This window comes from Molossus molossus, unplaced genomic scaffold (genome assembly GCF_014108415.1).
Source record: "Molossus molossus isolate mMolMol1 unplaced genomic scaffold, mMolMol1.p scaffold_m16_p_14, whole genome shotgun sequence".
Lineage (NCBI taxonomy): Eukaryota > Metazoa > Chordata > Mammalia > Chiroptera > Molossidae > Molossus > Molossus molossus.
The window spans coordinates 69,884,515-69,912,045 of record NW_023425349.1 but is presented as its reverse complement, the minus strand read 5'-3'; the positions used below and the strand labels follow the sequence as shown (position 1 = coordinate 69,912,045).

The 27,531-nt window shown below is 46.3% G+C and overlaps 2 protein-coding genes across 2 annotated transcripts in view; one reads left to right on the top strand and one right to left on the bottom strand.

Moving 5' to 3' along the window:
• Positions 1-1,492, top strand: part of SAXO1 (stabilizer of axonemal microtubules 1) — a 31,184-nt gene extending 29,692 nt beyond the window's left edge. Inside the window, exon 3 of the mRNA XM_036261991.1 lies at positions 358-1,492. Coding sequence (XP_036117884.1) covers positions 358-1,361 — 1,004 coding nt within the window. The 3' untranslated portion in view covers positions 1,362-1,492. The remainder of the gene's footprint in view (positions 1-357) is intronic.
• Positions 1,493-18,791: 17,299 nt separating this feature from the next.
• Positions 18,792-27,531, bottom strand: part of ADAMTSL1 (ADAMTS like 1) — a 696,807-nt gene continuing 688,067 nt past the window's right edge. The window contains exons 28-30 of the mRNA XM_036260364.1: positions 21,660-21,769; positions 20,728-20,948; positions 18,792-19,386 (exon numbers count right to left, since the gene is read on the bottom strand). Of these exons, the coding sequence (XP_036116257.1) occupies positions 19,280-19,386; positions 20,728-20,948; positions 21,660-21,769 (438 nt within the window). The 3' untranslated portion in view covers positions 18,792-19,279. The remainder of the gene's footprint in view (positions 19,387-20,727; positions 20,949-21,659; positions 21,770-27,531) is intronic.

Below are 27,531 nucleotides of genomic sequence, written 5' to 3'. Positions count from 1 at the left end.
GATTATAAGGACACAATGACAGGCTTCCCGTGGACACCAGGCAGGCCTGGTTGGTCTGGCTGGCAGCACATTAGCCGGTTCCCTGGATCTTCCCATGGCCATGGACCGTCTAAAATCCCTGATATTGAATTGTAGGGTATGATAAGATTCTTACAAATTTTTCTCTTCTGTCACAGTGACTGTCAGATACCATAAAGTTGAAATATGAAGCTCTTGATTGAAGTGATGGCAGGAATCCACTCTGTTCTTCCTTTGTCTCAGGGAACATCTCACTGGAGACTGGCTCACGGCTTTGCAGACCCCTTGGAATAGATGCAGGTTGAGTAAATTGAATTACCACTTCTGCTTTATTTTCAGCTGATTATTTACCCTGGAACCAACCAAGACGAGAGCTACTTCGTCCAGAGCACAATTACCGGCCAGAGTTTACTAGGTTTGATAACAGAACCACGCACCAGGATGATTACTCTGTAAAGGGCCTAGTGAACACCACGAGCTGTAAGCCTCCAGCCGTGCCCAAGGTCTGTAACATCCCCCTGGAGGACCTGACTAACTACAAGATGAGCTACGTGGCCCACCCTATGGAGAAGCGCTTTGTGTATGAAATGGAGAAGTTCAAACCCTGTGAAATCCCCTTTGAAAGCCTCACCACCCACAAACAATCCTATCGGGGCCTGATGGGGGAGCCAGCCAAGATCTTGAAACCTCCAGCCAGGTCCTGTGGGCTAGACACACCTTTCTCTAACATCACTGAGTTTCGAGATAAGTACCAAGCTTGGCCAACGCCCCAGATGTTCTCCAAACCTCCTGTCCCCTATGTCCCTCCCGAAGAAAAGATGGACCTTCTGACAACAGTGCAATCCCATTACACATACCCTAAGGGTGCTCCAGCTCAGTCCTGCCGACCAGTGTTTAGTGTCAAGAAGGGTGTCCGCTTTGAAAGCTCCACCACCACCAAGGATGATTACAAGCAGTGGGTCAGCATGCGCACAGAGCCAGTCAAGCCCATTCCCCAGCTGAACCGTCCCACCGAGCCCTTAGACTGCCTGACCACCTCCAGGGCCCACTATGTACCCCATCCACCCATTAATACCAAAAGCTGTAAGCCCCTCTGGTCTGGTCCCCGAGGAAATATTCCTGTGGAGGGCCAGACCACATACACCGTCAGCTTTACTCCCAAGGACATGGGTAGGTGCCTGGCTTCGTACCCTGAGCCCCCTGGCTACATCTTTGAAGAAACAGATGCTTTGGGGCACAAGATATACAGGCCAGTTTCCCAGACAGGCCTTCGGCGGAACAGCCCTCTTTTGGTAGGTGATTCAGAAAACCCCAACCAACAGGAGTTGGCAGTGTCAGCGTGATTTTTACAAAATTATAGAATTGCAAAATACTTTTAAAAGCAGATGATTGAAAGTTATTTGTTGGACAGCAAAGAATTCCCAAAAATGAAAAAAAAAAAATCATCATCATTTCCAGGACACTTGAATAAAATCACTTGACTCAGGAAAATGACATTTAGTCACTGGTAATTACTCCTCTAACCCTCCCTCTGCTCGCTTCCCTGTTGAGTCCCTTACCTTGTGCTCATGGACTCAAGCTGGTCTCTATGTTTTCTCTGAACCAGATGTGTTTTATCAATTTAATCATTGTATGAATTGACATTATGATTAACCCTTGCCATATACAAAGTGCCAAAGAATAAACTTTGTTTTGGGGGGAGTGAATCTGGAGGGCTGTGTCTTCACCCCCACATGCCATCTGTGCACAGAGCAGGCTACGTTCCCTGTGACTGTAGGAGAGATTTCAGACTAAAGCCCCCATTGCATCCCTGTCTTGGTGGGAGCCTGGGGCCCAGTCTGGAGTCTTGTTTCAGGTTCTTTCTTCCTGGGGCTGCTTCAGAGGGTGTCTTTCTACCTCTTCACCTTGTGACACACCAGCAAGAACAGTGCTGTCTGACGGTGCATGAGTCTCTCTGATTACAGGAGATAGTAGTCCCAAGGGAGCATGGACCTGCCTGACCTCTCCCACCCCTAAACCAGCAATTCCAGATGGAGGAGGGGAAAAGGTGTTCGGCATCCAGACCCTGGGCTGTGAGTTCTAAATGCTCGGAGCATGGAAACAATGACGCCATGCTGGGCTAGTCCCTGGGAAGTCTGGACCTGCTTGTCCTAAAATAGTAACTGTGATAGACATGTGACAAAGCCTGACTTAGTGGTGAGCTGGACCCTACCCTGGAGAAAGGGCTGGGTGTTTCTCTTTTGGGTCTAAGGTTTCACCAAGTTTGATTCTAAGGCTAAGTAATTTGGAGATTATTTTAAGTGGAGAAGAATGGAGGAAGGACTTTGTTCAGGAGGCCCATGCCAGGGTCAGATGGGCTCATGGTCCGGGTGAGCCTCTCACAGAGGGATGCAGACTGATGCCTGGACACCACCTCTCTCTCAAGTCCACAGAACTTCAAATATATGCTATGTTCTCAGAGAACTTGGGAACATGGTAGAAGGAAGAGAAAATGTCAGCTCCAGTCCAGAGACCTAGGCTCAATGCCTGGCTCAGGGGTGAGAAAGCTGTATCTCTTATCCAGGGCGCAGTCTTCCCATGGCTCTTTCTTGCCTGGCCCAGACTGCTCAGGTCCCTACCCCTTGGAGCCTCCCATGAGGTTAGTTTGCATCACTGGGTTGGGATTTATATCCTTTAATCCTGTTTTTGGTTACATGGGATCTGGATACCTGCCCGGTGGGGTAGAGAGGTTCAGAGAGACTGCACACATTGTCCAAGGCTGCAGAGCTCGGAGCTTACCAGATTGGAACCTAGGTCTTCTGATTCAAGATCCAGTGCTCTTCCTACAACACCAGCCCCTCCTGCCTGCTGTGTCTCAGCTCTCATGGCCCCACAGCCACACCGAACCACAGTCTCTCTGTCCGGAGTCTGTCCTGGAGTCCGTTAAGCTCAAGGAGATCACTAAGGAGGGTAGGTTTTATTATTTTGTTTCGTCATTTTTTACGAATCAAAGAAATATTTGCACTTGATTTGAAAAGCCAAGTAGTGCTAAAATGCTTGTAAAAAATTCAGCCATCTCTTATGCTCCAGCCCTTTGGCCTCCCCCATTATCTCTTCCCCAGAGAACAGTTTTAATCTGTTTCTGCAAATATTTTCCTTCATATTCCTAAATAATGTGCCTGCACTGCCGTCGGTTGACTCATTGATTTTAGTCACTTCCCCTTCCCTCACCCTTCTTTTCTGAATGGTTGTATGACAATACTTGGTGGTTATATCAAGGCTGATAAGTTTTTCTAACATTTCTGATGAGTAGAAAGGGAAGAAGAAGACGGATGAAGAACCTGCCTTCCTAAGGAGCGCTGAGCCTTCTTGGGTGAGGAATGCCCTCTGAGCCCTTCCTTTGGGACATGTAGGGTCATGTCCCTGGTGACCCCTGGCTAGATGAGCTCTCGGGGGCATCTCTGCCCTGCGCACTTCTGACTTAAGGAGCCAGGTGCACCCCCCACTATCTGTCCTTTTTGGTCTCAAAATATTCTTATTATAAAAGAGGTTAACACAAGTTAAAAATGAAGAAAATATACAATGAAGGACACAAGTAGCTACTATGGGGACTAGTGCAACACAGTGGCTAAGAGCATTCATGGACCCCGAGCCCCAGACCTGGGCTTCATCTCGGCCCTTGCTGCCCAGTAGCTAGGAGACCATGGTCAAGTTCTTTAACATACAGACACTAGCAATACTGGCTGCATGATTTTGTTTGGGTTGACTGATAGAATGTGTGTCAATCACTTAGCCCTTGCTCACAGTTAACTCTCATTAAATGTAGGTGAGGATGATGGTGATGATGAAGATAGTTGCTGAGTTCTGCCTGGTTGAATCTACTTATGATTTTATTGGTCAGTATTTACAAGCATGCATGTATGGATAACTAGTCATATTTTATATTGTATATATTTTACAAAGTGACATATTTACCTCTTTTTTCATCCAGTTTACTTTTTGGTTCTGAGTCTGGGTTGCTAACTCCTCTCCCTGGAAATGTCATTTTAGGAGGTGACGTGGGTCACGAGGAGGGAAAGAGAAGCCGAGTTGAATGGATGGGGCTTTGGTTCCCCTCCTCTGCGCTGTCATAGCAGCAGCTTACTGATCAATTCTGTGCATTGGGCTTCCACATAAGAGCTTGTTTAAAAAGGGTCTATTAAAATGCATGCACTTACTGCTGTAGTACCTGATATGATCCTGTTCCATAAACCCTGATGATGAAAGGCTGCGAACAAATTGTCTTCTCTTGAAAATACGCGCACCCGATTTATAGCAGAGTTTTCGTTTGTGAGAATGAAGTGGGAACGTAATCACCCACCACAGCCCGGGGTTCTCAAGGCTTTAGGCATGTGATAAAAGAACATTACTAGAGACCAAAACTGGGACCCGCAGGGGCAAGTTTTATGTCCAAGCAGGGAACCTGCTGCAGTGCAGAACCCAGTCTGCCCCGTGGACGAAACTCTGGAGAAAACAGATAGAGCTTCTAAAGCCCCCCAGGGCAGGCCATCCCGTCAGAGGAAAGCCGTTTCCAAGCCAGGCTGAGGCAGTAGGGTGGTTGACATGGAAGCTCTGAGCTGGTCGGACTGGTCTGCTGGTTTCAGAAATGGTGCCCAGGGGTACCTCTTGGGATGAGGTCCCACTTCCAATGATGGTGTCTCCCTGTCTGTGCTGTGCACAGGGTAGGTGGCCAGGGCAGGTCTTTTTTTTTTTTTTTTTCTATATGGATAATAATTTTTTATTTTTCTAAATTACAAAAATAAATGAAATGAATATGTCAATTAACAGAACTTTTACACGTGTGTGTAAGCAAGGACATAGGCAATAATGCTGGGGGTGGGGCGGGAGTGGGAGGAGGGTGTCAATGAGGAAAAAAAAGAAACCTCTGTAACAAGAATAAATAGATAAAAAAGTAAAATACAGAAAACAAAATTTATTCTGGAAAATGGATTGAGGAAATGGAGGGAAGCCGGGCAGGTCTTATTTCTTGGCTCCCTTACCGCGGGGCCAGCTGGTGGGTGAAGACCCCGGCACATCACTCTCTTTTTGGTGATTAAGAACCCACCTCTGTTTTGCCCTCCAATTGAGGTATAAATACAACAGCAAGAACAGCTGAAAGGACTCTCCATTCAACTACTTGTGTTCTCACAAGGGTCAGTGTCTTCACAGATGAGCCCCTCTGAGGCTTGGCACTAAGATCTTCTGCCAGGTAATGGCTGGAGGGTGGGGCTGGCGGGGCCCCCTGTCGGTCTCTCAGCCGTCCCCAGTTCTAGCCCCATCTGTCACTCTGATTTCTGTGGTACCTGTATTTCAAATCCAGAACCCCCTCTGAGTTCTGCCTTGCAGACCTACTCCTCACCAGCTCCAGCATTCTGGCTGTATTTTTTTTTTATCCTCACCTGAGGACATTTTTCCATTTCTTTTTTTGTTCAGATAAAGTGGGAGGGAAAGAGAGGAAGAGAGAGAGAAAAACATCGATGTGAAAGGGACACATCGAGTGGCTGCCACCCGCATGACGTGCCCTTAGTGGGAACCAAACCCGGGTCTCTCTGGGCCATAGGCCGACACTCTAACCATTGAGCCAAACTGGCCAGGGCTCTTGCTGTATTTTTATTTTAGGCTGTGGCTTCCCCATCTCCACTTGTCAGTCATCGTTCCACCATCTTCCGCCTGTCTTCTTGAAATTGCTGGGAAACGCGTGTTCGTCGATGACCCTCCTCTTACTTCCCTATGGCATGTTATCCTTTAATTAGGGCTGAATGGTGCATGTGGGAGGTAGGAAGGAGATGGCACAGTAGGCAACCTGCCACTTGACCTGGAAGAAGCCAGTTGCAGGTGATGAAGCCTCATTAGCGTCTCCTCAACTGGAATGCAAACTGGAGGGGACTTTCCCGGGTGGACGGGAAGGCAAACCTGGGCAGTGCAGAGTGAGTACCGGGCCAACCAGTGTATGTCAGGGGAAGAAGCCCTGGACCTTGGGCCATTACCCTCTGGGCCCCGACCGTTTCCAAGGCTGTGAAGACAGCATTAGCATCAGTCAGGGCTCTCCCATCTCCATCCTCGGCCCTCCCCTCCCCCCTTCCAGCCCTCTCAGACGACAGCTGCGATGTCACGGAGGAGGGCCTAGGGCTTCAGAGACCACGGTCCAGTCCTAACATCAGAGAGGCCGTCCTGCCAGGGCTGTTGGGGGGCTGGGGGAGCAATTCTCCCTGCTCCGTCATGGGGCTGCTTTCACGTGCTGTCCTGCAAACCTTCCACTGTCGTCTCATTGCTCTGAGCGTGTTTGCAGTGATGTACACAGAACACTGTCACCCCAACCCCACGCTCTGCCCCTAAAGCGGGAGTGAAGAGAACTGCTCGAGGCACTGGGACCAGCCAAACAAAGTCTTTCCAAAGTGATGCCCCTTCTGGGATCTTGTGATTCAGGGTGGGAAGATGAACCGAGGGATCCACGTTCTCTGAAAGTGCTTCTCAGCTGTGCAGTTTTCTAGAGGAAGTAGGCGTGGTGGTGGGGTGTACACTGGTCCCAATTTCAGATTAAATGGCCCCTCGGCTCCTCGGTCTGCCCCCATCTGGTCCGCAGGCCTCCAAGTGGAAAGACAGAGGCTCCTCTGAGCGTCGGTCCTGGGGTGGAGGGCAGGCAGGTTGTTTTCTCCGGCAGGGCAGGCTCAGAATCCTCCCATGACTGGCTGAGCAGGTGCTTGGCTTCTCCTCACTTTGGGGGTACAGTGGGAGCCTAGGAGCCTGTGGCTCTGGGTTCTGGCAAAGGCACCGGGGCCAAGCTAGGTTGGGCTTTTTTTTTTTTTTTTTATCCTCACCTGAGGACATTTTTTCATTTTTTGTTCAGGTAGAGTGGAAGGGAGAGAGAGGAACAGAGAAAGAGAGAGAAACATCAATGTGAAAGGGACACATTGAGTGGCTGCCACCCGCACCCGCAGGGCCGGGGACAAACTGCAACCGAGGTACGTGCCCTTAGTGGGAACCGAACCCGGGTCTCTCTGGACCGCAGGCTGATGCTCTAACCGCTGAGCCAAACCGGCCAGGGCTAGCTTGGACTCTTTAAGTGACTTCTGGGCCACAGATGCCCCGGTCCCTGCCTTTGGATCTTTGGATGCCAACATGAGTGGTTCTGATGGCTTTTCCTTGTGAAGCCTCTATGTGTGGCAATAAATCCAGCTTGATGCTAACCAAAAGGATTCAGAAACTTTTCACTCTGGCGATTAAATCTAACACTGTTTTCTTGGTCTTTAACTGCCCAGAGCAGCCAGCCTGCCTGCCTACCTGCGCCCTGCCTGTCTACTCAGGACCAAGGCCGTTCTTTCAACAAAAAGGGGAAAGCTTGGCTACTTTGCCATTGTCCCAAATCCCCATCCATTTCATGTTACGAGATCGTAAAACAGAGGAGCCTACAAACACCCTTTAAACAGGCAAGCAGCTACTTGAGGGTTACAGGCAGACAGAATGCCTGAAAAATGACTGCAATTTGACATCTATGCCAGTGAATGACTTATAAACTAAGAAATTGAATTTTTTGGACTGTAGGCTCTCCTGGGCTTAAAAAAAATAACACGCAACAAAACTTTTCATTTCAGTTTCTAAGCAGAGCTCAGTGCTTACTATCAACTTGGAGTGGCTCTTTTCTTGGCTAAGTATTGCAACACCTCCCATATTCGAAGGTCAGTTATTTGGAAACTTCAGCTGTCCAAAACCAAGGCAAGAACCTGGAAATAAGCAGCCTTTAAGTTGCCAAAACCATTGACATGCATTTCATGTGTAGAAACTAAGGTACTTTGCTCAGCGCACCCCCAACCCTGGCGCTGTCTCTGAGCACGTTGGCCCCTCTCTCCTCTACATTTTTTTAAAACACAGTTCCAATGAACTCCTATTATCTGGTTTACTAGCCCGCAGAAGAGTAGGAGGGGCTGCTGCTAGAGGCAGACACATTCAGAACAGAAAGGAGCGACAGCTGATAGCTTTGCAATGGGACCAGAGGCCCCAAAATGAAAACAAATGCAGAACTTAAAAGTATGGCAGCTGAGGAATTATGACCCCAATATGATAAAAAAGTAGGAATACAGACACGTACACACTTGTGTGCACGTGCACATACAGTTTTTATTATGACTGGAAAAATATACCAGGTTTGTGCTTATGACCTTAATTTAGTAAAAAGAATAAAAAATTATACACACATTTTAAAAGTCTGGACAAATGTGTCAACAGTGTTGGATAAATGAATTCCCACTGGTCTCATTTATCTGGAATAATAAGAGATTGGGGATTTGGAGTATTTTAATATGAGGTTAACCTATAGGTAATAAGTAGCAGTCTTTTCCAAGGTATTCTCTGTGCTATACCAGTCCTGTCACATGGTCTACAAAATAGTTCATTGGACACACAAGTTTGGGAAAGGCTGCATGTTCCATTCTCCTGTTGGAGATTCATGTTAACATTCTGAAGGCTCTGTAGTGAAGGACCTTTGTTTACCTTTCTATAACCCGGCTATAACCCGTTGTATGGATCGGCAGTTTTGGAATTACACATGCTCAAGCAGAAAAGGGAATATGTTGGTTTAGGCAACTGAAGAGTCTAGAGCTTCATCTGTGGGCTTTAGGCACAGCTGGATCCAGGGGCTTGAACACTGTGATAGGGGCTTGACCATTGAGCTTCCGGCTTCATTTTCTTCTGCATGACCTCAGGCAGGCCTTTTCTATGTGGTACTTTCTAGCAATTCTGAGCTTACACCATCCCTTTAGCTAAAGGGCTTCTCTTTTCTAGTGGTTCTAGTCAAACACCATGAATTTTGCCTGGACTGAATCTCATGCTAATCCCTGAACTGATCACCATGGCCAGGGCGACAGGAAATGTGCATCGTCTGGGCCTGAATGGGGCCACCCTGGCCAGAGCAGTGTGTATGTGTGGGGTCAGTCCCCTGTGAACTACATGAACCGTAGGAGGGCTAAGGGTGGGGTGGGTCCCTAAAGGAAAACTGAGGTGTAGTTTCCAGGGTAGGGAGGGATGAATGCTGAGCAGGCAAAAACAACAGTTTCCAACTGTGACCATAGAGCACTTTTATAGTGTAAAACCTATTGGAACACACATGGAGAAATCCTGCCAAGTGCTCGTCATACATTTTTTTCCAGTAAGTTTAGAATACAATAAGATACACATGCATCCAAACATGTGGTTGAACCTTTCTTTGAGGATTTAGAAACCTCAGTGGATCCTAAAGTGCCTCAGGGTCGACTCTGTTGAAATATTCTGGTCACTGGGGCTTGAGATTGACTCCTTTTTCCCCCCTTGTCAGTTTTGTGTGTGTGTGCAATTTTTATTAGTTTATTTTTGTTACAGATGTTTCTCCTTTTCCCCTCCTGGACATCCTCCTCCTGATCCCACCCCTCTCCCCCCAGCATTGTTGTCTGTGTCCACTGGTTACGTATACATGCATATATGTTATTTGGTTTATCTCATCCCTCCACCTCACCACCTTCCTTTGAGGTTTGTCAGTCTGAATCACACTCCTTTCTCTGTCTCTGGGTCTATTTTGTTCATCAGCTTATTTTGTTCATTATATTCCACAAATAAGTGAGATCATGTGATATTTTTCTTTCTCCGATTGGCTTATTTCACTTAGCATAATGCTCTCTAGTTCCCTCCATGTTGTCTCAAAGGATAAGCAATCTTTCTTTCTTACAATTGCATAGTACTCCATTGTGTATATGTACCACAGCTTTTTTAAAATTCTCACCCGAGGACATTTTCCCATCTTTTGTTCAGATAGAGTGGGAGGGAGAGAGAGGGAGAGAGAGAGAGAGAGAAACATTGATGCAAAAGGGACACATCGAGTGGCTGCCACCTGCATGATCAAACAGGGCCAGGGAGAAACTGCAACCGAGGTACACGCCCTTGGCAGGAACCGAATCCGGGTCTCTCTGGACTGCAGGCCAACGCTCTAACCGCTGAGCCAAACCAGCCAGGGCACCAGAGTTTTTTTTTTTATCCACTCCTCTATTGATGAACACTTGGGCTGTTTCCAGATCTTAGCAATTGTAAAGAGTGCTACTATGAACATAGGGGTACATATATTCTTTCTGATTGGTGTCTCAGGCTTCTTAGGATATATTCCTAGAAGTGGGATCACTGGGTCAAATGGAAGTTCAATTTTTAATTTTTTGAGGTAACACCATAGTGTTTCCCACAGTGGCTGCACCAGTCTGCATTCCCACCAGCAGTGTACTAGAGTCCCTTTTCTCCACACCCTCGCCAGCACTTGTTTGATGACTCATTGATGGTGGCCATTCTGACAGGTGTGAAGTGATACCTTCTTGTTTTAATTTTTATCTCCCTGATGATTAGTGACATTGAGCAATTTTTCATATGTCTCTTGGCCATTTGTATATCCTGTTTAGAGAGGTGTCTCTTTAGGTCCTCTGCCCCTCCCCCCTTAAAAAAAATTTTTTTTATCATCACCCGAGGACATTTTTTCCGTTTTTTGTTCAGATAGAGTGGGAGGGAGAGAGGAAGAGAGAGAAAGAGAGACACATAGACGTGAAAGGGACACATCGAGTGGCTGCCACCTGCACGACCAATCAGGGTCGGGGACAAACTGCAACCGAGGTACGTGCCCTTAGTGGGAACCGAACCTGGGTCTCTCTGGACCGCAGGCCGACGCGCTAACCGCTGAGCCAAACCGGCCAGGACCTCTACCCATTTTTTAATTGGGTTCTTTGTTTTCCTTTTGTTGAGTTTTGTGAGTACTCTATATATTTTGGAAATTAACCCCTTATCTCATGTATTGTTGGCAATTATGTTCTATATAGTGGGTTCCCTTTTCACTTTGATGGTTGTTTCTTTTGCGGTGTAGAAGCTTTTGAGTTTAATGTAGTACCATGTGTTTATTTTTTCCATTGTTTCTCTTGCCTTAGGTGCTGTATCAGTGAAAATTCTGCTGCGTGTGACGTCTAAAATTTTGTTGCCTGCATTTTCTTCTAGGATTTTTATGGATTCACGAGGCACATTTAAGTCTTTTATCCATGGTGAGTTTATTCTTGTGTTTCTATTGAGAAATCAGCTGTCAGTCTAATGGGAGCTCCCTGTAGGTAACTTTCTGTCTCTCTCTTGCTTCCTTTAAGATTTTATTTTTCTTTAGTGTTTGCCATTTTTATTATGATGTGTCTAGCTGTGTGTCTTTTGGGGTTCATCTTGCTTGGGACTCTCTGTGTTTCCTGGACTTGTGTGACTTTTTTCTTTACCATATTAGGGAAGTTTTCTGTCATTCAGGGTTCAAACAGGTTCTCTATTCCTTTCTCTAATTCTTCTTCTTCCGGTACCCCTATAATGCGAATGTTGTTACATTTTGTATTGTCTCATGACTCCCTTAAACTCTCCTCCTGTTTTTTAATTTTCCCCCCATTTGCTGCTCTATTTGGGTGTTTTTTTCTAACTTGTCTTCTAAGCTGGTTTGGTCTTTAGCTTCTTCTAATCTACTATTGAACCCTTCTAAGGTATTTTTCATAACAGCTATGTCATTCTTTATTTCCTCTAGATATTTATGCATAGCTTCTACCTCTTTATTTAAGCTGAAGTAGTTCCCAGGGAGCTCTTCATAATTCTTATTAAGTTGCTTGTAGTTCTCACCAAATTGTTTGAGCACCCTTATAATCATTGCTTTTAATTCTTTATCTGACAAGTTGCTTTCTTCTAATTCCTGTAGTTCCTTTTCTGGTGAGTGCTCTCTCTTTTTCATTTGGGTGTTGTTTCTTTGTCTCACCATTTTAGCAATTTGGTAGTTCTAAGCCTGGCGAGGTATGTTGGAGTGTTTAGGCAGGTTGGTGTATATCAACCAAGGCTGCTGTGTCTCCCAGCCTGTTTTGGTGTGTGCCACCTCTTGCTTGCTGTGGGTCCTGGAGGGTTGACACCTGGCGGCTGATATTGGTCTGTCGTGCAGGTCTTGGCTCCCTGAGACTTGCTGCTGCTTGGGCTCCTGATCAGCTTTTGCTGGGGATGGGTCTCAGCTGCTGATATGCACTGCCTCTGCCTGGGGTGTGTGGGTTCTGCTGGTATACTGTTGGGGTGTGTGAGTTCCACTGGAATGCTTCTGGGATTTGTGGGTCCCTTTGGCACACTGCTGGGGTATGTGGGTCCAGCTGGTGTTCTGCTAGGATTCATGGATATTGTTGGTATGCTTCTGGAGTTCGTGGGTTTCACTGGTGAGCTTCTGGGGTTTGTGGGTCCCTCTGGTATGCTACTGGGGTTCATGGGTCTCTTTGGTATGCTTCTGGGATGCATGGGTCCCACTGGTTTGCTGTTGGTGTACTCTGCTGCCTGGTGGGGCTCAGCTCCTGATCAGTGGCTGCTGGGGGCGAGTGTCAGCTCCTGGTTTGCACTGCTACTGCTGGTGCTATTGCCAGGGGGTGCTCTCAGGTCCCAATCCTTTACTGCTATTGAGGGCTGAGGATGTTCCGCACCTGGGATTTTGCTGCTGCTGAGGGGAAGGGCTTCACTCCTACTTCGCTGCTGCAGTTGTCAGAGGCAGGTCTCAGCTCCTAGAGCCCTGCTGCTTGGGTTTCAGCTGCCAATCTGAGCTGCTGGGGATGCCTGTTGGGGATGGGGCTCTACTCCCGCCCAGTCACTGTTGCTATGGGGGGAGGTGCCGGGCTCCTAAGCTGGTGCTAGTGCCACTCCAAACCTGGGCGGACCGCCGCCGCTGTTGGGGATGGGGCTGTGGCTTTTGGCCGGTTTTGGCTACTGCAGCAGGCACCTCGATAGTGCTGCTACTGTGTGCTGACTGTGTTGGCAAAGCTGAGTCCACTGGACCAATGGTGCAAGGCGCTCTGGTGAACTCTGGTCTCTCAGCCCTAGCCTCTCCCTGTTTCCTCCTCCCATGGAAGACCCGGGATCTTCCAAAATGGTGGGTTCTCCTGGCCACATATGGGAAAGTTTGCTGACATGCCACTTACCACAGAAGCTGGCTGCTTTCCATCCATAGCACAGGAACCTTCTGCCCTGTGTCTCTGCACTGCTTAAGGTTGGTCGTCCACACTCACATTCACTCACACTTTTTCTCACTTTCTCTCACACACTCACCCTTGCTCCAGTCCTGCCTGTTGCCATCTTTTTCGACTGCTGTTGATTTCTTGATGTTAATTTTGTATCCTGCAAGATAAAAACCATATGATCATATCAATAGATGCTGAAAAAGCATTTGACAAAATCCAGCACTTATTTCTGATAAAAATGCTCAGTAATGTGGAAATAGAGAAATTATATCTCGACATAATAAAGGCCATATATGAAAAACCTACAGCCAACATCATACTAAATGGGCAAAAACTAAAAAAATTTCCCTTAAGGACAGGAACAAGACAGGGATGCCCACTTTCGCCAATCGTATTTAACATAGTACTGAAGTCATAGCCACAGCAATTAGACATGAAGAAAAAATAAAAGGGGTCCAAATTGTGCAGGCAAAGACATTCAGCTCAGGAGTGAATGGTACATGGACCTGGCATCTGCTCTGTGCCCTGACACTGTGACATGTTGAACTCTAGCTATGGGACAGAGCTACTGGATGACTGAAAAACATCATTCTGCAGCTGACCTCAGCTTAGTCATTTCCTGGCCCTTTCCATTGTTATTTAAAAAATGATGGTGGACGGGGGGGGGGGGGGGGGATCAAGCCCACAGTAGACTTCATCATCACACTCTTTGCCTTGATCATTAGACATTTTCTAGAGTCGTTCACCTGGTAACTAAGTTGTTCATGGCTTGTCTACTTATCCTTCATGGGATTTGTAATGAGGTCAACCCTGGCCATCACAAAGACCTGGAGGAGGGCTGTTTGTCATTGTAAAGAAGGAGGCAAATTTCCTAGGCATGCTTTCTGATTGAAATGATGACTGTTCAATCTCTCAGGCCCTCCTAGGCATTCTGTTTAAACAAACATTATTTATGATCGGCAGGAGAACTGTTTCCCACTGTCTGCTTTCTCTTCAGTTACCTAAAACTGCACATTTAATTTCTGTTTACACATATATAAACCATGTCTTTAGGAGCAGCCTGGGAAATCCGTGGCTGAAGATGGATTTTACTTTGGAAAACACAGAGGTGAGTGACATCTGTGTATTGTGTTATCAGAAGCGTGACACCTGGTTGATTGGGACCAGGTGCTTCACAGAGTGCATCTGAGTGAAGTTATAAACGTCTAGTTGACAGGCAAGGTGATGGCCCAGTTCTTGTTAGCAAAGGCTTGATTAGCAATATCTACATTTCACTTTAGGGGTGGCAAGAAAAGTTGAAAACCTTGGGATGCTATGAATACGAAGCTGAGATTTGGCCAAAGACAACACTCTTTGATCAACTCATATACATTCAACCTATAAAAGCAGCTCCAAGAGCACAGGATGGATGTGTGAGGGGCAGACAATAATTTTAGGTTACGCTTAGAAGATTGGTAGAATTTTTTGGGTATTTAGTTCTTTACTGTTTACTTCAAGGTTGGCATTAACACCAATGTTTTCTTAGTTGGCAGTATGTGAAATGGGTAAGTAACTTTCCCCAATTTAACTCACATTGGATGCATTCTGAGTAAGAATCCTGAGGTCTTTAAATCATAGCTGGTTAAGAAAATACAATAAGGGGCAGAGAAAGACAAAAGCAAGGAGGTGTTACCTTATTTTGTCTCCTCGTTTATCCTTCCTTGGATTAATTCACCAAACAGGTCAGTTTTCACTGGGTTATTCTCCAAGAGCTTCATCCTCTCTCCAGTCCACCATTCCCTTACCTTTGGGGATGAAGTTACCTATTTTGGAGAGCCCACAGATAGATTAGTGAGATCTGACTTGTCTTATTTCAGCTAAGAACCATGAATAAAACTGGATTATTTCCTTTGGGTTTATTTGCAGGACAATACTTGAGGTAAGTGGACAATAGCATGCTGTGGATGAGAAAATATACCACATGGTAAGTGAAATAGCCTTAATTTTACTTTTTACTTTACTTGTATGCTCATGAATGAGTATTGCTCCTTTTTTTATTTATTTATTTTTTATTTTTTAGTAAATTCAAGGAAATAGCTCTTAAGTGTACAGTTGGGTATTTTGTACCGAGACCAGGCTGTACATTGGGATCATAACATTTGTCTTGGGAGGTATTTCTGGAAGATTGTCAGTATTTTGGTGAGTCTTTAAGTTGGCTGCATGGACTGTTCTGTTTCTTCTAAGACACAGAGCTTGGTTCATGGATGCCTCTCTAGTTGACACTATTGTGTAGTCGTGAACTTTGAAGGAATGATTGATGTCCCTCTCAGTCAAGAATGAGAACATGGGAAATCTTGCAGTGCTGACAATGGGAAGTAATGTGGTAGCTCTGCCAGCCCTGTCCTTCAGCTCCCCCTCTCTCTAAGGTAACCTGGATGGTGAAATAGCAATTAATATTCACTGGTTGCTTCTGTGACATGCCAGGCACCCTTAGATTTCCTCGACATGAAGTAAGTAAGCGTTTTCTCACAACAACCCTACCCTATGAGGCATCCTCTTTTGAAAGGTGAAGAAATTGAGGCATAATGAGCATTGGTGACTGCTGACCATTCTGGGCTCAGTGGGCTCACAGATTTCTTGGGCTCATCTTGCCAAAGTCCTGGAAATGTCCGGGGCCAAGTAGGGACTCTAGTGTGAGGAGTTACAACCCCAGGACGGGCCTGTGGTTAGCATCCCAAACTTTCACACTGTGGTTGGTGGCATCTTGGAAAGAATCTTTCCCTCCCTGCTGTGCTCTGTGATTTTGGTTGGGCAGTTTCCCCTAGGCTCTGCTTGGCCCTTCCACCAATTACCTTCTTGGGGTTTTGCTCTGGCACGTCTCATCCCCCCTCCACTGGGGTTTCTGTAGCACACTGGTTGCTGGCATGCGTTTATAGTTCATTGGCAAAACCTAACATGCCTCAGGAAGTCACTGGGATTTCAGGACAAGCTTTCTGGTGTGTTTTTATGCTGCTCAGTGCAGTACGATGCGCTGAAGTCAGTTGCTGGCAGACAGGCTGGAGCTTGGCTTTCGGCTGGGCCCTCTGAGCATCTCACGGAGTCCGTGCATGGCCATCCTCTGGGCCTGGGGACACGCTGCCCTTTCACAGTGCTTGTTTATGAAGAACTCTGAAATAGGCTTTAGGCTGTTTTTTTTTTTTAATACTTTCCACAGTAGCTTTATTTAAAAAACAGGGAGCTAGGAGCCCAGGAATGCCATAATTGATTTTAGGGGATCAGGAAATGACAACCCCAGTAAAATGTGCTATTGTCATCTCTACCAACCTCCAAGCAGTGGGGGAGAATGGGGCCCACACCAAGGTGGCGCGCACAGTCGGCCCTCGCACGGAGGGGCCGGAGACGGCACAGTGGGTAAGGGCGAGGCTCTGGCTCCAAAGCCAGACGGCTGGAGTTTGGATTGGTTCCACCAGCTGGATGACCCTGGGCTTCTCACATGTTAATGGAGATCATGATAGGGCTGGTCTGAGGACTAAATGTGGCAGTGATCTAGAAATGTTAGCCCCTGCCGATGGTGTACATGCACAACTTCAGCGTGCGGTCACTCCACACTGCATGCAGGAAGCCTGACCGGGAGGGGGCGCCTCCCACACCCAGGCCCGCATCTCCCCGGAGATACCTGTGTCTGCTTTTCTTCCTACCGGTACTGTGGCTCCCATCTTCCCACTCCGTAGGGTCGTACCTAAGATGATTGTCAAGGGCAGCACTAAGCCTGAATCTGTGCACGTCTACAACCGTAGCTCCTCTGGGTCCATTTACAGAGCTGGCCCTTCCAGGCATGGCCCCCAGCTTCCCACGGGAAGTGGAAAATTGCAATTCTTCCTCTTCAGCCAGACACACATGCGTGTCTGGGAACCACCCTCTCCCCCTGCTCAAAACAAGATGGGAGGGCTGAGCTTAAGAGAGACTCAGACAACACAATTTAAATAAATAAGCTGTATTATCTGTACAAAAAATATAAATACAGTTTTGTGTTTTAGAGAAGGAAGTGCCTCCTTCCACATTATTCAGCAGCCCTAATAATCTTGGGGTGCTGCTGAGTCACAATTCACAGAACAAACAGTAAATGAACATTCATGTCATGCAAGGAGCACACGACTTCCTACCCCAAACCCAGGTCCTCCCAGCTTGCTCCAAAACCCACCTCCCAAGGGTGCGCCTGACACACGGCAGAGCTGGAGGACAATTGCTATGTAGCAGATGTGAATATTGGCCCATGGTTTTCAATAGCTATTGAACTAGAAATAATCAGCCACATTATTAGTAGTATAGAATTTGTCGTCTTCATTCCACGTGTAATTATAATGAATTCCCTCTCATTTCCCATCATCCCACGTTAGTTTTTACAATGTATTCTGTACACAGTGAATGGATCCAGAGTTAAACATCAGGTTCTATTAAAAATAGGAACAATACAATAATCACCACTGAGTTTACAGAAACACAACTGCAGGAAGTTACTAAAAAGTCCCCCAAAGACTGTTTTCTGGATGACAATGTACAATTATTAATATTGCACTTTTTTAATACAAGAAATCCTAATAAATATTCACAAAAGATATACAGACATAGAAAACATTCTCTTTTATTTTAAATAAACATTACATTGATTTTTAGTAACATGATTTCTTAGAGCCCATGTTTGTGGTGAGGAAGAAAGAAACCCACCTAATTGTCCACAGCTTACCTAGGAGGACAGACACAGCTTGGCATGGTCTTCCCCTCGAGTTCCTTCCAGGCTGGCTGGAAAATGCAGCCTTCATGTCAGTGGCGGCTCTGGGGGGGTGGGGGTGGGGTGGGGGGTGGTATTTCACAAGTGTGCACGTGAGGGGTGCTTTTCCTGAAGAGTGAGTGACTCTGGTCACCCTGCCCTGCTGTGACCACTAAACGGTGGCCACTCAGGGGGAGGTGACCACCATCACTTGTCCAAAGCCACTTGCTGAATGAGCAATTTGCCAAATCACCGAAACTGGTAAATGTTGATTCCTAGTAGTTCACTGTGTGGGAGGATGGGTTGAAAACCTTTGAGGAGGGTCTTGGAAGCTTTAGTTACCCTTTGGCTTTGCCACTGCACCCCATCACCCCGTCCCAACCTGCTCTCCCGCCAGGCCCTAGACAGCTCTGGAAGGAAGTGGTCGCTATGACCTGATGGCTGTTCTCTGGCAAAATGATTAATGAATTAGTTTTCGAAAATGCACTCTAGTCCGTGGCCCTTAAGTGGGGCAGCAAAGGCCATCCAGGCAGAAACCCAGCCTGCTTATGCTCACAAAGCCTTGGCTCCCGTCGGCGGAGTTCCAGGCTGGGGGACCAGATTTAGAGAAAGAGATGCCTGGGCGGTTGTGCTGCAGGGGTGCAGGCGGAAAGCTCACCGAGACAGTGTGGGCAGCAGGGACTCCGCTATGTCTCTTACCCAGCCCGAGCCCTCTGAGTGTCCCCTCCCCTGAGCCTGCTCGTCCGTCCACACACACGGGTTCAGAGCCTCCTGCCTGCTCACTCCGGCCCTGTCTCCTCCACTTCCCCCCTGAGGAACACGCACAGGTTTCTCTTTACTTCTGTCCCCACTGCCCTTGCTACTTCATTTTCTGCATTGTGTGCGTTAGGCCTACTTGGACTGTCTCCCCCTTTCCCCCTACGTGTCCGTGTGTTGAGTTCTCGTTGCTCTGTGCCCCCGCCCCCAGCATGGTGCGCCCCTCCCTGCCTGCCCTTCTGAGGCCGAGAGCAAAGGCAGAGGAGGAGACGGGGCAGCACCCTCCTGCATTCAGGGCACTGCTGGAAAGACCCAGCGGTTGTCCACAGTCTGGACCCCTGCCTTTCACACCATCTGGGACCCTGCCCTCCTGCCTGCTGGAGCGCTGGCTCCCTGCTGTCCCCAGGGGCTGTGCCTGCACTTCCCAGGTCTCTTCAGGACCCAGGTTTGGGAGGGAGCGAGCTTTGCAGGGGAGCTCCCACCGTCTGGCTCGGTCTACTCTGCAACCTCCTTCAGACCTCCGTCTGTCCTTTCCCAACATTCTGTCCTCCATCTAACCGAGAGAAGACATGCTGAGGTCCTCATGTCTGGGGGTCGTGGGGGAGGGGGATGGATGAAGGTGTGTGTGGTTGGGGGCAGGGAGGGGAAATAAATAAATAAAATGAAGAAAGCTTAAGTTCTGTCCAAGGTGGTTGCGTGAGTCCTTTGTGCGGCCAGGTCGAGTCTTCCCTGTGCCCTGTCTTCACGCTTTGCCACAGGTGCCACAGCAGCGAGACTTGAACTGGCTGAGTTGGCAGAGTTTCAGCTGTTTCACCTTCTCGCAGTACCTGGTGGTGTCTCTGCACTCCACTGGGAGAGGAGGAGAGGGGTAGGGACAGAAAGGAAACATGAAACAGAGGCTAATGGCTGCGGCCAGCTGAGTGCTCCCTGGGTCTGCCTTGGGCACCAGACACCCGTGCTGCAGGGGCCACGGCTGTCCAGCTCCTCTGTGCTGGCCTTGCCCCAGTGGGGCTCAGCGGCGGGGCCCCAGGCTGCCCACAGGCCGAGCTGGGGCCCAGCCCTGACCTGCTGTCTGAGAGCGCCCTTCCTTCCCCGCGGTGTGTCATCGCCCTCCCTTTAGGGCCCCTCACCTCCCTGGCAAGCTTGACTTCTCGCCTGGTATTTAACTAAGTGACTCTCCTCCTTGAGATGGTTCCCAGAAGGACTGACTTTTGTTCCACTTCGAGGTAGCAGGTAAGTGAGGCGATGGCCTCGTGCCCCAGAACGCGAGCCTTCCTTTCCCTGTGAAGCTTCGTTTCCTTGTATTCTCCACCTAAACCTCTCCCCTCCGCGTCGCTGGCCCAGACGAGCTGGATCTTCAGGACTGGTGCTGATTTGGGTTGTGGACATCTCAGACTGACATGGTGGGTGTGAACTACTGTCACTGAGCGCCTGTACTGAGTGTGGTGAGCTCCGCCCACCAAGGTGGGTCAGCCCACGCAGGAGGACGCCCAGCCCTCCCCGGTGCAGAGGGCCGGGGACTGGGCGGTGATGCTCCGCGAGCCCGGTGGGAGAGAAGGGCACTATGTCCAAGTCCCCTATTCTCTGCCTCACGCTTTGTCTTCTTCCCTGGGGGAAGCACCTCCAATTTCTTTTGGGTCCAGGGGAAGAAAACATAGATTTCCCAACAGGGATACAAATGCTGGTGCTGGGCTGAGTAGGCTCAGATCCCAAGGGCAGGGTGCAGTCCCCTCGGTGGCTGTGGGGCAGGGGAGGGGGGAGACGGGCAGGGGAGGGGGGAGACGGTCAGCAGCAGGTCCTTGTTCTAGGAAAAGCACAGCCGTGGCGGGTGCAGGGCCTGCTGAGCGGAAGGCCCTCTGTGTGCTGCATTAGTGTGAACAGTGCTTCCCCTGTAGCAGCCCGCCCCCCAAAGCCACTGCCCCGTTGTCCCCTGTGCACACCGGCCAAATGACTACAGGTGAGCTGGAGGCTGACTTCATTCGGCACTTGGCCAATGCACCTGGCTCTCTCGGCCAGGATGGAGTCCTTAGGCTGGATATGTGTACACATACCTTGCACACACCCATGCACCCCTCTGAAAATAGCTAACTCTAGCCCCAGCTCACAATCCTTGGGAAGCCTGATCCAATGCCCTCTGCACCTGATGCCCTGCGGGGAGTCTGCAGAAGGCCCTTTGGGATTGGAACGTACTGTTTTCACATGGGGTGATGTTGCAGCGCTGCCAGTTGGCAGGCCGGGGCCCCCAGGAGCACAGGTGCTCAGGCACTGCCTTGTTGGTGCGGGCATGCACACACTCCACACGCCGGGACTGGAAGCCGTAGTTGCCGCAGGTCGCTGTGCACAGGGTCCACAGGCTGACCCTCCAGTGTACGCTGCAGGCTTCTGACCAGCAGTTCTGGGTGCTCACGGGCCTGTAGGAGGGTGGCACGGTTAGGGTCTGCCTCCGTGGGGGCTGGATGCGAAAACAGTGCTGCAAACCCAATACCTTCCAGTGCCGCCAGACCTGGGTTCTGATCTCGTTCTGGTACTGAACGGCTGTAAGATCTCAGAAGGCCACCTCCTCTAACTGGGACTCTGTTCATCTCTACAATGTCTACCTCACCGAGAATAAGCTCTCCCCAGGGTGTGGGTTGGCAGAGGCAGACCTGGAGCCAGTTTCAGGGACTGGGGCCCTCACCTCAGGGGGACACCTACAAGGAGGCATGACAGGAAATGGGGGCTACATAGGGCCTCTGGTCTGCATACCTTCTAGAGGGAGGTCAACAGGAGTGCGGGGGGCTGCTGGAGCCTGTAAGATCTGGTGCCACTTCGTGGACCTCGCCTCCTGCCCACCTGGGCGGGTCAGGTCTCTTCTGGTGTCAGGCTTCCCCCAGAGGAGGCTGCACCTCTTCATCTCCCAGAAAGGAGAGCCCAGCCTCGCCCATCCGGCAAGCACAAGGCTACCACTGAGACCGCCTCTGAGGAGGCCAGTGGCTGAGGGCGCACTGAGTGAAAGGGCAGGCACTTGACCCCTGGGACTGTGGGAGACTGGAGGAGAAACGTTCACTTACCACCATCTTTCTGTGCTACTGACACGGGCTAGGGTGCATGCTAGGGGAAGGGGGTGCAAGCTTTCCTCTTACCTCGGAAGGGCGCTGCACTGCTCTGACGACAAGGTGACGCCATCCAGCGTCTGGCAGAAGACTTGTCTGTGCTGCACAGCTAGGCGAGGTCCAATGCAAGGCCCATTGCACTGGGAAGCAGAAAAAGGTGATGTTTACATATAATGTCAGCCGAGTCAAGGGGCAGGCTGCAGTACTCGGGCTGCATGGGACACGTGCTGGGCCTTGTTTGAGGCTTTCGGATCATGCATCTTGCCCGTCTGGTCCCATTAAAGGACGTTCACTGGCATGTTTCCTCTGCCACAGTGGGACAGTTAGCTCTCCTCTGGTCTGGGAGGATCTGCTAGCAAACGGGCTAATGGTGATGCAGAGCCAGAGAATGTCAAACCCTCCCAGATTCAACACGTGAAAGATTTCTTGGCATAATGTGCCAGGAACTGGTAACCTCTAGAGGTGAAGACCTCTAAAGAAGTCCCTCCTTTAGTTGAGAGAGTAATTTATTGTTTTCTTGCTAAATTCATCCAAGTAACTAAGTCCATCACTTCTTTCCTTCCTTTGGCTTCATTTTCTCGAGGTTAAACCCAGGATGGCTGAGCAAATGCAGACTTAGGTATGTATAGTTAGTTCCTGCTTATATTCTCGTGATATGTGCTCATGGAGACTGTCACACTTTTCCTAGAGTTGGCAGAGCCGGAGCCCCTCACAGTAAATACCCCTAACCATGGTGTCGGTGATACAAAGGCAGCAGGCCCTGAGCTGACATCTGCTATTGGAGTAAGAGAACAGAGTCCCTTGCAGGTCCCTTTAGAATAAAAGTCCTTACTTTAGGGGTCTTTGGACTTCCTAGGGAACCTCAGGGGAGCTATTAACCCTTAAAATTATAAGCAGAAATCTTGAGTTTATTGACATTTTTCTAGCAAGAGGCTCCAACTTTTATCAGATGCTCAAAGGATTTCAAAGTTTAAGAACCACTGAAGGAAAGGATTTAAGGTAAAGGTAGTGCCTTAGGTCAGGCAACTGTGCCCAAAGCCAGTTACTGCTCCTTCTGCTATAGGGGAGTATACCACAGTCTCGTCAATCAAATCTCATCTGTTTGTCTGACCAAGGGATGCTAGAAGGTGTGAACTCAGAGCATAAAGAGATGGGCTCTGAAGGGTCCATAGAGACACAGGAGGGTCAGGGAAAATCTAAAAACGCCCGTTGACCCCAACAACTGGGAGTTTTTAAAAAATGTGATAAAACAGATACATAATTTAAAATTTATGATTTTAACTATTATATGTACAGTTTAGTGGCATTAAGTACATTCATATTGTACACTGTCAATATTATTCATCTCTAGAACTTTTTTATCATCCCTAACTAAACTCTGTACCCATTAAACACTAACTCCCCATTACCCTTCTCTAAGTCCCTGGTAACCCCCATTCTACTTTCTGATTCTATGACTTGGACTACTCTAGTACCTCATTTAAGTGGAATCACACAGTATTTGTCCTTTTGTGTCAAATTAATAATTTTAATTTTTACTTAATTTCAAGGTTCAACCATATTTTAGCATATATATAATTTTTTTAAGGCTGGATGATGTACCATTGTAAGTATACACCACATTTTGTTTATTAGTCCATCTGTTAATAGACATGTGGTTTGTTTTCACTTTTTGGCTATTGTGAATAATGCTGCCATGAATATTAGTGTACAGATACCTGTTCAAGTCCCAGCTTTCAGTACTTCTGAGCATATAACCAGAGTGGAATTACTGGGTCATAAGGTAATTCTATGTTTAATTTTCTGAGGAACCTTCATACTACATTCCATGACAGTTGTGCCATTTCATATTCCCACCAACAGTGCACGAGGGTTCCAATCTCTCTGCATCTTGGTCAACACTTTTTAAAAATTTGTAATAACAATCCCAGTGGCTGATAAGGGGTATCTCATCGTGGTTTTGATTTGCATTTCCCTAATTACTAGTCATGTTTAACATATTTTCACTTGTCTTTGGCCATTTATTTGTACATCTTCTTTAGAGAAATGTCTATTCAAGGCTTTGTGTTTTGTTGAGTTGTAGTTCTCTTCTGTATACCCAGGATATTAATCCTTTATCAGAGTTGTGATTTATAAATATAGTTAATCCTGGAACAACACAAGTTTGAACTGTGCTGGTGCATTTATATGTGGATTTTTTTCAATAAATACCTGTGCTGTTTTTGACCCGTGGTTGAGAGTCTGTGGAGGGCTGACTGTATGCATTGATGTACACCATTTTTTCTCTTTATTGATATTTGAGAGAAAGAGGAAGGGAGAGGGAGAGAGATAGAAACATCGATTGGCTGCCTTCTGCATGTCCCTCACTGGGAATCAGGCCCACAACGTGGGCACGTGCCCTGACCGGGAATCAAACTGGCGACCTCTTGGTGCATAGGTCAATGCTCAACCACTCAGCCACACTGGCCAGGCTGTACACCATTTTATATAGGGAACTTGAGCATCTGCAGATTTTGGTATCTGTGGTGGGGGCGGGGGTCCTGGAACCAATAACAGGAACCAAAACCCCTCCCTGTTTTCTTCTAAGAGTTTGACTTTTTACTCTTATGTTTAAGTCTTTATTTTGTTAATTTTTGTATATGGTGTAAGGTTAGGATCCAACTTCATTCTCTTGCATGTAGATATACAATTTTCCCAGCAGCCTTTGTTGAAAAGACTGTCCTTTCCTCATTGAATGATCTTGGCACACTTCATCTGCACATATATGCAAGAGTTTATTTCTGGCCTCTATTCCATTCCATTCGTCTATGTGTCTGTTTGCATGCCAGCACTATACTGTTTTGATTACTGTAACTTTGTGTAATAAGTTCTGAAATTAGGAAGTGTGAAACCTGAAACTTTGTTCTGCCTTTTCAAGATTGTTTTGGTCATTTGGGAATCCCTTAAGATTCCATATAAATTACAGAATTTTTTTTTTTATTTCTGCAATTAAAGCCATTGGGATTTTTATAGGAATTGAATTAAATATGTAGATCAACTTGAGCAGTACTGACATCTTAACATTATCTTTTAGTAATGTTTTGTAGTCTTTTGCCTCCTTGGTTAAGTTTATACCTATTATTATTTTTGGTGCTACTATAAATTGAATTAACTTTTCTGTTTGGATTGTTTTTATTTGTGTATAAAAACACAACTGATTTTTATGTATTGATTTTTTATCTTGCAGCTTTGTTGAATTTATTAGCTCTAAGATCTTTTTTTTTTATTATTGTTACTGGGATTTTTATATATATCAGATCATGTCATCTATGAATAAAGATAATTTTACTTCTTCCTATCCAACTTGGAATCTTTTTCTTGCCCAATTCTCTGAACTTCCAATACTGTGTTGAATGGAAGTGGCAGACATTGAATCCCTGTCATGTTATTCATTTTAGGAGAAAAGTTTTCCATCTTCACCACTGAGTATGCTGTTAGCTGTGAGTTTTCATATATAGTCTTGAGGTGGTTTCTTTCCATTCCTAGTTGAATGTTTTTATCATGAAAGGGTGTTGAATTATGACAAATGATTTTCCTGTACCAACTGAGATGACCATGCGTTTCTCCCCCTTTATTCTTTCAGTGTGGTATATTGCAATGACTGGTTTTCATATGTTGAACCATTCTTACATTCTAAGAATAAATCCTACTTGTTCATGATGTAGAATCCTTTTAATGTGCTGCTAAATTTGGTTTGATTGTATTTTGTTGAAGATTTCTGCAACAGGAAATATTAGTCTTTAGTTTTCTTGTATTTTCTTTGTCTGGCTTTGGTATCAGGGTAATACTGGCCTCATAGAATGAGTTATCAAATATTAGGGTCCCCCTCCGATTTTTAGGATGAACTGGAGAAGGATTGGTGTAAACACCTCCAGTATTGGGTAGAATTAATCAGCGAGATCTTTTGATCCAGGGCTTTTCTTTGTTGAGATGTCTTTGATTACTTATTCAGTCTCTTTACTGTTATAAGTATATTTTTATTTCTTCTTGATTTGATCTTGGTGGGTTATATGATTCTAGGAATTTGTCTATTACATCTAGGTTATCCAATTTACTGGTGAATAATTGTTCATAGTGCTCTCATATAATGATTTTTAAAATTTCTGTAAAATCAATAATGTTACCATTTTCATTTAAAATTTTACTAATTTGTGTCTTTTTTTCCTTAGTCAATATAGCTAAAAGTGGCTCTATTTTAGATCTTTTGGAAGAAACAACTTTTGGTTTCATTGATTTTTTTCTCTACTGTGTCTCTCTTTAAAATTTTACATATCTTCATTCTATTCTTTATTTCCTTAAGGCATAAATTTAGGTTGTTGATTTGAGATCTTTCTTTTTTAATGCAGGTATTTACAACTATAAATTTTCTTCTTGCTTTCTCTGCATTCCATATTTTCACTTGTCTTAAGATATTTTCTAAGCATTATTTACAATAGCCAAGATATGGAAACAAGCTAAGTGTCCATCAATTGATTAATGGATAAGGAGAATGTCACACACATAGGAATGTTACTCAGCCATAAAATAAAAAGACATCTTGCCATTTGCAAGAACATGTATGGACCTTGAGGGTATCATGCTAGAGAAATATGCCAGATGAAGAAAAAACAAATACTGTATAATCTCACTTATATGTATATTCTAAAAAACCAACAACCAAAAAAACCCTTAAAGGACAGATTGGTGGTGAGCATTGGCAAAATCAGTGAAGGGGGCCAAAAGTTAGAAACTTCCATTAAGAAAATGGAGATGTAATGTATAGCTTGGCGACTATAGTTAATAATACTGTACTATATATTAGAAAGTTACTTAGAGTAGATCTTAAAAGTTCTCAGAAGAAAAAAAATTTTTTTATAACTATATATGGTGACAGATGTTAACTAGACTTTGGTGATCATTTCACAATGTATACAAATATTGACTCACCACATTGTAAACCTGAAACTAATGTTATATGCCAAGTATACCTCAATAAAAAAACAACAACAAAAAACAGTATCCAAAGCTTTACTCCAGTCCTGCCATATCAGAATTAGCATGTTTAACAAGAGTCACAGGTGATTTACATTAAAACTTGAGACATACTTGCCTAAAGAGTTTTAGAAGCTATAAGAAGGGGTGAGAGTATTTGATGGGAAAGACCTATTTTTCTCTTTTAGGAAAAATAATTACTGAGAATGATCAAGGTGCAGTGTATGTCCCCTTGATGGACCTCAATGGTACAATATAGAAAATTCTCCCATGTATAGCCAGATGTAGTCCCAATTTTAATTTCAAAAGCTGCCAATAAGTTGAGAGCCTAAAGGCAGAGCTCCCTTGGGCTGAATGAGAGCTATCAGAAGTGGACTTTTCCAGGTAAGAGAAAGATGATATCCCCTAGGCGTGGGAACAAGGGGGAGTTCATGCATCTTTGATTATGCAGCACATACATTAGGTCACTAGAAATAAGTGGGGGTTGGTGGAGGTGCCAGAAAAGAGCCTCTGGCTGAATGTGTCGATTGGCCAGCATTGAGCATGTCCCAGACTCACCTGGGACACAAATGGCTTATGCATTACCAGTAAATTATGTGGCCACATTTCCCCAAATAACATTTGATCTTCATTAGAGATGGCGCAATGTAAGAACTAGATAGGAAATTCCAAGTGATTGTTTTCCAAAGAGCACACCTGAAGGTGGGGGTGGAGGGACATGAATGCAGCAATGTGTGGATAGCCAATTCCAATAAGTTTTGAGTTGCTATCTGCCCCAAAGCATTGTCACATTAGTTCATACAGTATCATAAAGAATTAAGAGTCTTGTGGTTGTTTTGGGTTGGCCAAGCTTAGTGCTATGGTTCAGAGAACAACCAATCAGAATGATCAT